The 14,095-nt window shown below is 35.0% G+C and overlaps 1 protein-coding gene across 2 annotated transcripts in view; it reads right to left on the bottom strand.

Moving 5' to 3' along the window:
- CNTN5 (contactin 5) overlaps positions 1 to 14,095 on the bottom strand; it is a 1,190,057-nt gene that overhangs the window by 89,797 nt on the left and 1,086,165 nt on the right. For both annotated transcript variants that reach the window (XM_076002462.1, XM_076002463.1), the window contains exon 16: positions 13,007 to 13,127. In XM_076002462.1, coding sequence (XP_075858577.1) covers positions 13,007 to 13,127 — 121 coding nt within the window. The remainder of the gene's footprint in view (positions 1 to 13,006; positions 13,128 to 14,095) is intronic.

The following is a 14,095-nucleotide window of genomic DNA, read 5'->3' as shown; positions in this document are numbered from 1 at the left end:
ATGATCATGGAAATGAACAAAAGTTGACAAACATGTATTTGAGGTCATTAATTTTATATTTAAACTAACTGAGCAAATCAATAGTCCCTAAAGACTTTAAAAAGAATTAATATCACTCTCTAAGTGCTTTACTTATCAGGCATTGACTGAGATCTAAGTGGTTTCTTGATGGCTACTGGCTTACGCTCTAAGGACTTTTCTATACAACTGTAGAAAGAACTTTTACCCTCTTCTGCAATGTACCATTAGAGCGCAGCACAGACTGAAAGATGACTGCTGTCATATGGTGACAGTGAACTTGGTACAATCCTGTTGCCACCATCTAACTCATTTGGAGAAATGGAGACAGTGGGCTCTTGCAAAAGCACTTAAATCGAGCAGTCCTGAGGGTTGGATAATTTGTAACAGATGTTCTATATAATGGATGGATTACAGGGAGAGTGTCTGTAATGCAGACTATCTTGTTCAGTGAGGTATGATCGATGCTGCTTATTAGCTTGACTTAACATCTGTGAGCTGAGGTTTCCAGACAAATATGTGAGCTTTGATTTACTCATACATATAGATCAGGTGGTAAAACATCTTTGCAATAGTGATTAGGTATTTCAAATGAAATTTACTAATAACAGTTCTATTTCTTGAGTAGCTATGAAAGAAATAATTAAATGAACCAATAACCTCTTGAACAAAACATGTAATTCAAACAGACTTGTTTTATGCCATACTTTTTTGTGATTAATGGACATTTAAATTAACCAAAGAGGGGTGCTGACAAATGAGAATGTTGACATTTCAGCATTTAGATGATTAATCTATGTAGTTTGCAAAAAATTTTTCTTTGAGATTTTATACTTTTGATCTAGAATGTTTTAAAGACATAATTCCAGAACTTGAAGGTCATTCACATTAGTTGATTTAATATTTTTTAATCTAAGCATTTTATGTGACTATTCTATTAATATTTCAGTTACTTTCAAATATTTAGTGTTTTTGGTGGTGTTTAGAAAGGTTTCCTACTCTTTTTTATTTTAATTTTTGCATTGCTTCATTGACAGCTACACTGAAGGTATGGCAAAGTCCTATGTAAGCACTCACAGAGTGCATATTTATGTTTTATAAATATTGAATACTGTGATTTAAATTAATTTTATAATATATTCATTGCTCATTTTACATGACAGCCAGCTGATGACTATTAGATATGCAGATAGTGATGATTATCACTGATATGAGAGCAGTCAGTACTCTTAGCACAATGACTAGTATATTACAGCCATTCTGTGCATCTTATCTAAAATGAAATATAATTTATATATTCAATGCTTTTTACCCAGTCATATCTTTTTGGTGATTTTGAGTAAGTGAACTTGAAGCAGTTCAGTGCTTATTTTATATATGGAAAGTTCCCTTGCACACATTTCATTTTGCTCAAGAATCAATGTCATTACAATGGACTCTTCAATGACATAAATAAATGTTAATATGCACAACCAATTTTGGGAAATTGATGCAAGATTTCATCGGTTTAGTTAACTGAATATACTCAGATGGCTCTGATGGTGCTTCACAGTTTATCCTAATGACAGAAAATTGGCACAGTGCACAATTATACAAAGCCTAGCAACATGCCAATTTGATGCTGAGGAAAGAGAGGTTCAAATGCTTTCAATCACTTTTAGAATGTGTTTTCAAATTCTAATTAAACAAGATGGACACAATAATCAGAATATTATTGGCTATTTCAGTCAATGGATAATGAGCTAGGATCAACTGCTGGAAAAATGTAGACCATTTTTTCCTGCCCACACATACCATGAAGAACAATGGTTCAGCTCCTTAAAGATAAGGGAAATGAAAATTCTTCCTAGCGTGATGAATATCAACAATATCTACCATTTACTAAAATGCATTTTACCATTTGAAATCTTTTGCCACTCTCCTATTTAAACCAGAAAATTAAATATTATTATCAACCCTCTCTCTCCTTTTCTTTTTTTGTAAATGAGGAGAATAAGTCCAGAAGAGATAAAATGACTTGCCCATAGTTATTGAGCTAGTGCCAAAGTGAAGATAAAATCCAGGCCTGGGATTTTTTTGTTCTAATGCTAAGAATTAGTTTTCTAATACTACACTGTATCAGTTGGATAAACAGATTACTATCACAGGCATTTTAAACAATTAGAGTCATGTCTAAGGCTATTGAGATTCAACTAACATTTACTGAGTAGTAGCTATGAAGATCCAGTGCAAAATGCTCTAGTAGCCCAAAGATCCTGCTTTTACCAAAAGCAGCAAAAATACTGCAGATCTTTTCTTCACAATGCTTGCTCACCTTGAATTTATATACTTTTACTTTCTCACTCCAATAAATAAACCGAGATATAACACTTTTATATCTCATCTTTACAATGTCTACCAACTTTGAGTAGAAAATAGAGGTTATTTTCTATTTTAATGAACTGTTTCTTCTAAAGCTAGGAACTGTTTTTTCCCTGTCTCCCTTAGCTTTTAGGTACCTCAGCAGAATTACAAGTTTCAAAGGTGAAATCTACTAATATACTCAACGAGTAACGTAGAATTGAGACCCACATGCTCGTAACTGTCAATCTTTACATGTAATGTTGTATTGAATTAGATTTTCCCCATATATATTAAGCAATAATATCTACACATTTTAGTTTTGAAAAATTAAAAAAGGAAGACATTTATTTGAAAAATTTTTACCAAGAGCGAGTTACTTTTTTTCTTGGCATTAACAAGCGTCATTGGGTGTTCAGTTTTTTTTCCTACTCTTTCACCTCACTTGCTCTAACTCATTAGAGAGCTAATTATCTTTGTAATTCCAAATTAAGGGATACTTAGTGAAACAGAGATATTACCTTTGCCAGGTGTTTGGGAGGACAAAATCCAATCTGCAGTAAAATTCAGCGAAAGTTTCTTCCAATCATTGCTAGTCCTTTTTCTGTTCAATCTGCATGGATTTTGTGTTGTTCAGTGAAGAATCATCCCGAGACAAGACTATATGGTATATGGTGCAACACCAAATAAAGAAAATAATTAAGAATTGAGTAAATCGGAATGTAGGCTGAAATAAAACAAGATTTGTGAATAGAGACTAAGGTAAACTTACCAATTTTCCTTTGTCTTTATAGGAGACGTGATCAATCATCAGGTTGGCGTTCAGTATAACTTGTACTTGGAAGTGGGTTTTTTGGTGACGACATTTGGGTTATCAAAAATGGGCTATACAGTCAGTATGTATGTATCCTATAAGACTGTATATTCCAGACTTCACATAAGAAAAAATTACTACTCCATACTCAAAAGACATTCTAAAACAATCTGGATGACAGTCACAGAAAACAATGCATTCAGAAAAACAAGAAGGGCAGGTTTTGGATGGGATTGGCAACTGGGTTAGACTATGTCTATACTAAGTATATGAAAAGTGAATAAATTGGATGATTTCCCCAAAGAATTCAAACAAACAAATGAACAGACAGATACAATGTGCTTCCAACATGTTGCCTAAAAAAATTGGTGAGTTTAAATACTAACCTTCTTAACATTAAAGACAATTTTGTTTTGTTTTATTTTGTTTTCATGGCTCTTGGTATAATTTATCCATAAATAGCCATGAAACAACAAATATCAAGTGATTGAAAGAACTGTGGTAATTGAAATTAAGGTCATACACTTTTTAAAGCACCTGCAGTGCTTTAAAGTTTTGTTTTTGCCTTGCAATTACGGCATTATAAAAAAGTTTAAAACGAGAGAACGAGAAGAGATCAGGCAGAGAGAAATCTATTGGTGCTTAATTTTCCCGGTAGCACTTTGTACAGAAGTGATTCTTTTCTATCAAAACCTAGGGCATCTAAATAAGAAGCCCCACAAGATGTCCTGAGAAACTGGTTATTAAAATTCTATATTTTAGATGAATGACAAGACATGGGGGGGGCAGTCAGAGGAAGTTCAGACCTGTCAGTAAGGCTAGTGGTCATTCAGGCCAAGGTTTAAGATAGAAAGTAGTAGTCATGTTATCAAAGATTGGGTCTTTTAGAGGATTAGAGAATGTGAGATCTTTCCTTAGACCTAGATGGGTATGAAAAAGTGCTATATTTGCAAGCTGATGTTGAGTATCTTCTGTTCTCCTTTTTGGCCTAGCAAATGACTACATATACTAAAGATTCAGTGAATATATCATCTTGATAAAAATTCTCTAGCTCCTTAGGCAAAACTTGCCACTCCATTCTCTCGTTTCTTACAGCATTCCTTTCTTCCTTCTTCACTCTCTCCTCCATTCCCTCCCTTCTTCCCTCTTTCCCTGTTTTCTTTTCTTTTTCCTCCATAAATATCTGTTAATGCTTTTCAGGAACCATAATGAAACTCAGAAACTCAGTGGGCATAGGGGATATAATGATAAATAAAATAGAAACAATATGGCAATTGACCATGGAAGGCAGTATAGTAATTAAAAATGCCAGTTTCGAAGTTAGTCTGCCTAGACTTCACTCACTATTCTTCCACCTGTTACAGTGACATTCAACAAGTTCTCTGTGCTTTAGTTTCCTTATTTGCAAAATAGAATTAAAAACAATGCCTCTCTTATATCATTTTTGTGTGGCATTGTAAATGGATAAAGTGAAATAATTCACATGGAGTTTTAGCACAGCCCCTGGCATATAGGATGAACCTGATAAATGTTAGCTGTTGCTCATATTATTAATGGAGCTTATGGTCAGAAAGCAAAATGTGCTGCTCACAAATCTATAATAGTACATTGTAAAAAGTTGCGTTCCTCTGGAAGTTGTTAATGGTTAGCTACGTTCTTAGCACAGTGCTTACCACATATTATGTGCTTTATAAATGTTTGATGAATAGGTATTAAATGAATGAATGAAGAGTGAACAATGTTAAACAACCTGCCTAAAGTCACACAAGTGGTAAGAACTTGTGAGGATGGGACCCAGTCTGTCTGACTTAAAAGTCAATGATTTTTATTAAGATTCTGCAGTGCCTTTTACACATTCTTTCTTGCCTCTGTACATGTACTGTAATTTGGTTATTACACCCATCATTCCTGAACTTGCCCTTGCCAAGATCATCAGTTACTTCCAAATTGCTCAATCAGTGGTATATGTTGGTTCTTATTTTACTTGCTATGGATGGTTTTGCTCACTTTCTCCTTCCTGAAATTTTCTTCTATTTTTTCCCCTAAGAGTTGAATTTCTTGGCTTTCTTCCTAGTACCTCCCTGTCTCTGGCAGTGACTTCACAATCTCCTTTGCAAATTCATCCTCCTCTTCAACATTAGTGTTTCCCAGGATTCCATCCCAGCACTTTCCCCTTCTTATCATCCACATGCTATCTCTGTCATTTCATTCCCACCTGGCTTTAAAAGGCTAATAGCGCTCAAATCTACACATCAACTCCAGTGTTTCTTTCCTGAGCTCCCAGCCACACACCTATTTGCTTACTGGACATTTCTCTCTGGAGAGTCCCAACACTGGTGGTATTCCTTTACCACCAGTCCACTTCTCTCCGAATCTTCCTGATTAAGTGAATGTGATCCTGAACGACCATGATTGCATGATCATTCTTCATTAGAAGAGACACATAATTTATCGTCTACACCAGGACAATTTTGAGAGTCAAGGAACCTCATTAATAACTGCTCTGGTACTCTAAGTATCACTTGGGAATATCTTGGTCCAACTAGAGTGTTTGGTGTCCCTCCCATTGACCACTCAATTAAGCATTATAACCAGCATTCATCTCTGCCTCCTCTTTCTTATTTTTCATAGCCAGTAGGCCACTATGCACTGTAGATTCTGTCTCCTTCCTATCTTTTGAATATATATACTCATTTTTATTTCCATTATCCTTACCTTTTATCAGACCCTTCTTATGTCTTGTCAGGATTACCGCTATGGTATCCTACCCACTCTACTAGCAAGCTACTGGTCCTTCACTGTCCTCCAAAGCACTCTCTGCAGTTTCCAGAATGATCTTAAAGTGCATATCTAATCGTGTCCCTTTCCTGCTGTTGTCCTTTGATGGACATCCCTCACTTTTAGTATAAGAGTTAAGCTCTTTCCCACGGCATCAGAAGGCACTTATAGCCAATTCCAACTCACCACGTCTCCCTCTTGCATTCTAGAACTGTCCTGGCATATAGTAGGCACTCACTGAACAATGAATGAAATCAGCTTTTAAAACATGACCCCACACACCAAAAACTGATCTCAACAAGATTACATAAATGTGAAGTGACCACATTTTTATGTTAGGATGAATGTGTAAGAAAAATAGGTTAAGTCTGTGAGACAAAATATACTGAAGTACAATTTTACCTTACAATTTATGATGATTCAAAATATTTATGATATAAACTTGGTTGGTTAGAATTTTTCTGAAAAGTGAAGAGTGAAGTCAGAGTATTTGTTTCAAAATAGTAAAATTATTCCATCAAGAAACCTAAGAAAGCCACAGTCAGTTGATGGAAATATCAGTATCTAAAAGAGAGGTTGGCTTCTAGCAGGAGCTCAATATTTGTAAGAGAATGAAAATACGAGAGATTTAGTCTCCATCAGTTGGTTGTCTGTATACAATGATAATTCATTTGTTTGCTCATTTTTTATTTGCAATATATATATACACATATACAAATTGCTTCAATCATTTCAACCAGGCAGATCACTTCATGCAACTATTACTTCAATGAGCCAAACTAAAACTAGCACAGAGAATGCAAACACTTGATTGACCAAAACTGTTACTTTTTAGCCCATTGTTAAAGAATTCTACAGATTAGCAAGCAACTATATGAAAACTATAAGCGAAAAAAAGGTAAACTGCTATTCAGTGTCTAAAAGACATTTTATGAATGTCAATCAAACTAGTTAATGTAGACAAAAGCCTGATCTAGGAAAGCAAGTGATTGGTATAAGCTATTTAAATAATATTATCCCATACTAGAGGTATTAGTGATCTAATATTTCCAGGTGGTGCAGGATATTCCAATAAGAGATTGCATGAATGAAATTTGATTTTTTTTTCATGAGGGAGAATATTTCATATCTATATTTTAAAGTTTTTAAAAATATTGTAAAACCAATTATATTAACTGAATAGCTTCTATTCTGCTCTAAAACAATTATTTGTGAATGTATTTAATATTAACTAAGATTAAAATTACACTGAAAACATTTGTCATTGTCTTTTGATCTATAAATACCAGCATATTGGCAAACCTAGCTTTGCTTCTCATAACTACTGGCTTTTTTTTTTTTCATTTTCACTGGAGACTCTTTTGAGTCCAAATCATTACTCTACCATATGAAGGCTTATGCAATCTCCAAGTATAATAAGCTTATTGCATGTTAGATCAATGGAGGGAAAGAAAAACTATGCAAAATCTATCTTCCAAAGATACTTGCATTAAATACTGTGTATTATAAAGCTTGGAATTGTTCAGAAGCGGCCAGATACTAAAAATAGACATTTACATCAATTTAGAATCTACATGGATCACAAAGGTAGCACAGTGAGAGATACGAAGATAGAGAACATTGGCACTACTTTAATTCTCAAATCAATTAACAATATATTAGAAATATGTTCAAGGTTTTCACTGAGCTTTGGTTTCCCTTTGTATTTGGGAAAGTGATAGTACTCACATCTTCCAAGGGCAATAGGCAGAAAATTCTCAAACTTTCCTCTCTTGCTAATGAGAATCACTAAAAATTAGACCTTGGACAGAATATGGAGATATTTAATCAAAGATTCCTAAATTCATTTCCATCCAGGTAGGAACTGGTGTGTTCAGGATATTTTCAACTATTTGAAACAAACAAACAAACAAACAAAAAAACAACAGGTAATACTTTACAACTAGCTAAAAGATAATGTCTCTTTGACAGCTGGAATTACATTGTCTAGTTTATAGCATCATTTACCTTATGATGATAGGAGGCTTTGGTTGGAATTAAAATAGAAACATAAATCAGTGATTACTTCAACATAATAAACAAAATCTGAGGCAAAAACAAATGGCTCATAAGGTAAGATAAAAAGAAAGTTTTTTTTAATGTAAAAAACTGATAAAACCTGTTATGCAGGCTCTGATACTATAATTTTATAGATGAAAAAACTTTTGACTTTCTTATAATTTATTCCCTGCCTTTGCTAAAGTCCTTTTGCTTTTGCATATTAATACATAAGTGAATATTTATGAAGGGCTAGCTTCATGCATGTGCAGAAGTTGCTCAGATCTGTGCAGTTTTGAGCTTCTAAGCTCAGGTACCTGTGTTTAGATTAATGCCTTAGTCACTGTCTTGAAGTTCATAATAATTTTGAACAAAGGGCCTGGCATTTCCATTTTGCACTGGGCTTCACAAATTATGTATCTAGTATCCTTGCTATGCTTATGTTTTTTTCCTAGTCATTCACTATTTTCTCTATGAGTCTGAAAATTTACCCAGAGTAGCTTTGTTTGGCATGTCTCAACCCAATTCTGAAAGTGCCCCACCCTAGAGGACCAGTAAATGTAGAGCTCAGAGGGCTGAGACCCAGGCCTGTTCGTCTCCCCATTCTCAGTGCTGACCTCAGTGCCTGAAATGGAGCAGGTGCTAAATGAATAGATGGGTGAACAAATGAATAGCAAATTATAAACACATTTGTTGACTTATTTCATTGACAAAAAATAAAAAAAAAAAACCTTTTAATGGTTTTAGTTTCACAGTGAAAAGTGACTAAGTGGCTTGGGAGAGGTTAAAGGTAAATGTTCAAGAAAAACACATTCTTGGAAAGAAGAAATAAGACTGAATTGATTGGAAAGATAAAAGAAGTTAAATTGAAAGACAGGTAGGATGCTGTGCCAAGAATAAGTGATGGGGTGGGGTTGGAGGTGAATAGTTAAAAGCAGTTAGATGTCTCCCAACAAGTCACATCATGAGATGGATTCATTTCTCAAATTCAATTCAATACCTTTGGATTCATCTTATAAATTGTAATTCACAAAATGAAAATTGTTGCCCAAGTTTGGGGAAGGCTGTGTATTCAGAAGGAACCAAAAAATTATTGATGTTTTTTTTTTTTCACTATTCCCAGAGTTCCTTGATCTGCTATTTCACACTAAGAAGCAGAATAACATAAACAAAGAAGCTGCATGAAAAAGTGAATTTTTTATTGCTTCCTCTGCCCTGGGCAGAATAGAAAGAGTTCATGCTCTGGCTCCCTGCTAATCTAGCTTAGCTAAGCACATTTTAATCTTTAAACCATGACAGTTTCCTGCCCTTATATTTGCTTTGCAAAACATATTTCTAATACTGATTTTTGTAAAATGAAATAACAAAAAAGAATAGTCCTTTCTCCAGAGTCTTTTATATTGTATTTGATCACTTTTCATATTGCTTGAGAGCATCAGTTCTTTACAACTTGTGTATCCCCCTCAGTGCAGTTACCTCTTACCCATCTATCTCCTTTCCATGAACAGCATGATAGAGTTCTATTTATCTTTAAAGAGGTTACTTATAGCATTGTCTAGTCTTACTTTCTCTACTTTTGTTATAGGACACTTTACATGACTCAAATTGTGCACAGATGTCCAGGCGTGGCTTTAATTTCCTTTTATATTCTACCAAAATAATTTTTTCTAACATATTCATTACTTATATGATTGTTTTCCAGATTATGCGTGGTGCTGTGATGATGCTGGTTCACTGAATATTAAATTTGTGAGAGCAAGTGATTTTATGCTTCAGATATTTATAGAAAATTCAAATTTTGGAGAATGATGATTATTGTGGAATAGCTGTAAATAATAGCACTGACATTAACAAGCAAAATCAGGCACAAGTGCAAACAGGCACTTGAGGGAAAGATAGTCCTTAAAACAGTGAATAAGGAGAGTAGCAGGGAACATTACTAATCAGGAACACTCAGATTCTAAACAGGCAATGATGAGGTCATGTGGCTACACACCTGAGCTCCTATTTAGTCTGCTTGTGGGGCCAGCTCAAGAACTGCAGGATTTAGTAAGATGCACAAAAGAATGGGAAAGAAGATGATAAAAAATAGCTTCCATCAATCTAGGAGAATATAGATTTTTTTTCTCTTCTAAATTTCCACTGAAATAGAATCATAATGTATTCCTTATCACCCAAATTTGTTCCTTGTGATTAACATTGAGCAAAGTGAACTGCTCAGACAATCCAACGATGGCATTCTAAAAAAAGATGGATGGTGGAATTTTTACTGTTCTCATATTTCTGTGACACATTGGGACAACTGTGCTTTAAGGATTCTGCTGCCAGCATTGTAGCCATCATTGGAAAAGCTCAATGTAGAATGCTCAGATTTGGCCCTGTGTCCTACTCTATTATAATAGAATGCCATCAGTTTACAAATCAGCAAATGCAGGAGTGGGAGAAAGGAGACTGGTAGAATAAAACTATTTTAAATTTTCTTTTACAATCCAACATTAAAAATAGCAATATTCAAGCATCAAAACTTCTTCAATGACCAGGAGCTATAAACTTAAATAAAAAGTTTTTATAAAAGGAACCAAACACCTTAGTTCAGTTTTTAAATCTGTCTAAGACTAAACAGGCAGAAGAGGCAAGATACTTTTACTAATTTCAGAAAAGTAATGCAAATATATAATAGAAAAGTGGTGATTTGATCAAACTCACTTCAAGTGAAAGCTTGAACTGAATGTTATGTGAATATTCAGACAATGGCAACCTGCTTGAAATTGCTATTGGGTAAAATTCCAAAATTTATGCATTTTATCATCTCCTAGGCATGAAGCCAAAGGCTAAAAGAGCAGAACATGAAAGCCGAACCTGAATTATGTTCTAAACTCTGTTGAGTTTAATTTTACTTACAAAGCAGAATGTTAGTTTGCCACTTAAATTTGCCCCTTATAGTCCTGTAAAAAGACCTGGTTTCTTATCATCTTCTAAATTGTGATATTCATTTGGAAAGCTCCCATTTTAAGACCATCATTCTAAATTACTAGGCAAGTGCACACAATAAATATACATAATCAAAAACAGATCATAGCAAGAGAAGAAAGCAATTTTCTATAAATTTGACTGCAGTGTGGGGTTTGTAGTTCCATGAGTCTTATAACTTCAGAAGGCACAAAGGAAAATTTTTAGATAAATGGAATGGAATGTATTGAAAAGATGAGCACTTTAAAAAGTTGGTGTGTCATAATAAGGTAATACAGATATACATTCTCACTATAAATTTGGAGGAAAGATCTAACAACCTTTTCAACAGAAACAAACACAAAAAAAATGAACAAACTGCCACTCACCCAGATACACACTTCTTTTAAAGCATTTTACTTGAACCAATGATGAATGCACTACCAAAAATCCATAAACATTTGGTGATATATACAACTAAAACAAAAGAGATGATGAAGCTCATTATATGCCTTATGTTTACTGTTCAAGATTTTTATAATGTTAATGAATTCTTAAAATTTATCATTATAAAACACTCCAGAAGGATAAAAGACCAGTTAATCTAAAACACAATTTCTTGCTATAGATTATAAATTTTTGTTTGGAGAGCCCATGTAAGAGGTCTGAGCATGCAATACTCATAGCACTCAAAATGTAACTGTATAAGATCAAAAGGGGAGAGGCACTAGGTGAGATTCTGGTAATGTTCCACTTCTTTCCTTGAATGGCAGTTGTATAGTATGTTTACTTTGTCATTATTCATTGAGTTGTGCACCTATATACTTATGACTGGTGAGTGAGAATGTTTGTAGATATACTGACCTTCAATAAAGAGCTAAAAGGGAAGGGCAAGAAGGAAGGAAGGAAGAAAGGAAGGAAAGTAGATTGGGAGGCAGAGAGGAAGGAAGGAAGGAAGGAAGGAAGGAAGGAAGGAAGGAAGGAAGGAAGGAAGGAAGGAAGGAAGGAAGGAAGGAAGGAAGGAAGGAAGGAAGGAAGGAAGGAAGGAAGGAAGGAAATGCATGCTAGGATCTGCATTTCCCATACAAGGGAATACTATTTTTTTTTTTTTTTTTTTTTTTTGAGACAGAGTTTCGCTTTGTTGTCCAGGCTAGAGTGAGTGCCATGGCGTCAGCCTAGCTCACAGCAACCTCAAACTCCTGGGCTCGAAGGATCCTTCTGCCTCAGCCTCCCGAGTAGCTGGGACTACAGGCATGCGCCACCATGCCCGGCTAATTTTTTATATACACATCAGTTGGCCAATTAATTTCTTTCTATTTTATAGTAGAGACGGGGTCTCGCTCTTGCTCAGGCTGGTTTTGAACTCCTGACCTTGAGCAATCCGCCCGCCTCAGCCTCCCAGAGAGCTAGGATTACAGGCGTGAGCCAACGCGCCCGGCCAGGGAATACTATTTTAAAGAAAATGGGTGCTCTAGTCATTTGCTTAATTCAAATAAGATGTAGCCACATAGGATTGCAGAATTTGACGGCCTGGCTCATAATTGGAAACCACTTCACTGTCATTTCTGCACAGAGAAGCTGTATGTTGACATTTTCAGACTTTTAAAAAATCCCTGTCACTTAACAATTGCAAATGTCACCATCTTACACATGCAGTTTTCCTGTTTTTGGAAACAGATTTTAGAAGTTAGTGGAGAAAAAAAGTGCCTAGGGGTTCCACTAGTTTTGCGTTTGAAAAACACATATATACGCGGACAAATTTTATCTTTATAGTCTAAGTGTCTTAGTAGCGCAACTGTTTAGAAATTCTGCTTGGTATTAGGTTGGTTAAACACTTATTACTAAAGGTGTTTTGGATTCCGAAGTTGGATCTGTAGTTTTTGTCTGTTATTAAGGAGCAGTTTTCCATGTAATTTTTTCAAAGGCAAAAGGTTATGCAAAAATGACATATATCGTAAAATTGAAAGTAAAATGCACAGTACTGATGTGCTCAAAGTCCATGCATTTAAATTCCTTTGTATGATAATTTATGGTGATCATGTCTTCAGACTGCACTATTAGCATACTCACCCCTAACAAGAAGTTCTGCCTCATCTGACACACTGTCTGCTGTGGTCTGTACCCTGCAGCCATATCTCCCAGCATGCATCAGAAGGATGTTCCTGATCATTAAATCTGCAGAGGATGCTTGCTGAAAGAGGGATGAAGTGCCAGTTTAAAATGTTGCAAATCTGCCTAGTTCAAGGTGGTTTAAGGGGGAACTTTGCATATTTAGTCAAAGGGCCCATTTTTGGCCTTACAATTTATATGACAACAATTCAGAAATCAAGCATGCCCTATTTTATGGAACACATGGAAGTTATGTTTTTAACAGTTGCTAATAAAGGGTTTAAACAGTTAATATTGCATATAATGATTTAGCAGCTAAGGTATTTAAGAGTTATCTAAATATGCACGAACAAACTCATATCTTCGGAGGTATAGGAAAAATAGTCAGCGAGCAAAAATTATTGCTTTGCTATTCAGAGACAGGCCTACTTTTGTGGCAGGTATATCATATTGTGAGGAATAGCAACTTGTGGGAAATTAGTTACGAGAAGATAGCAGTCAAAAGATCATCACATGTGGCTTTATTGAATGGTTCCTTTTGTTAAGTACACTGTGGACAACAGAATGAGACAAGTGCATAGGTGAAAGATCATTGGTCTCAAAGCCATGCATTTTTTCTTAACAAAGATATATTCCTCCAAAACCACCACCATCCGGGAGCAGGGACAGCCTGAATCTTTGTTAATAAATGCAGTTATAAAACACACAGGAGGCTCAAAACAACTGATTCTTTTTGGGATCAAGTTGATTAGAACATAGGCGAAGAAAAACTACAGTTAACGAGATAAATAAGTACCAGGGAGAGTATATTTTAGATGTATTAGTTTATGGGATCGCTGATGATCCTATACTTTAAAATGACTGGTACAAACCTTTCATTACGTAATGTTGTCTTTCATTTACCATGTCAGGAAAGATAGATTCTTTTATTGTGATCATGTAAAGGCCTGGTACAAAAATCATGAGGTATCTTTTGCGGGTAATGGCACAGCAAAACTCTAATACTCCCTTCGGATTCCATGTTGCAATCAAAGAACAATGGACTGGAAT

The sequence above is a fragment of the Microcebus murinus genome, chromosome 4, assembly GCF_040939455.1.
Source record: "Microcebus murinus isolate Inina chromosome 4, M.murinus_Inina_mat1.0, whole genome shotgun sequence".
In the NCBI taxonomy this organism is placed as follows: domain Eukaryota; kingdom Metazoa; phylum Chordata; class Mammalia; order Primates; family Cheirogaleidae; genus Microcebus; species Microcebus murinus.
The sequence above is the reverse complement of the archived record's forward strand: the minus strand, read 5'-3'. Positions and strand labels throughout refer to the sequence as shown.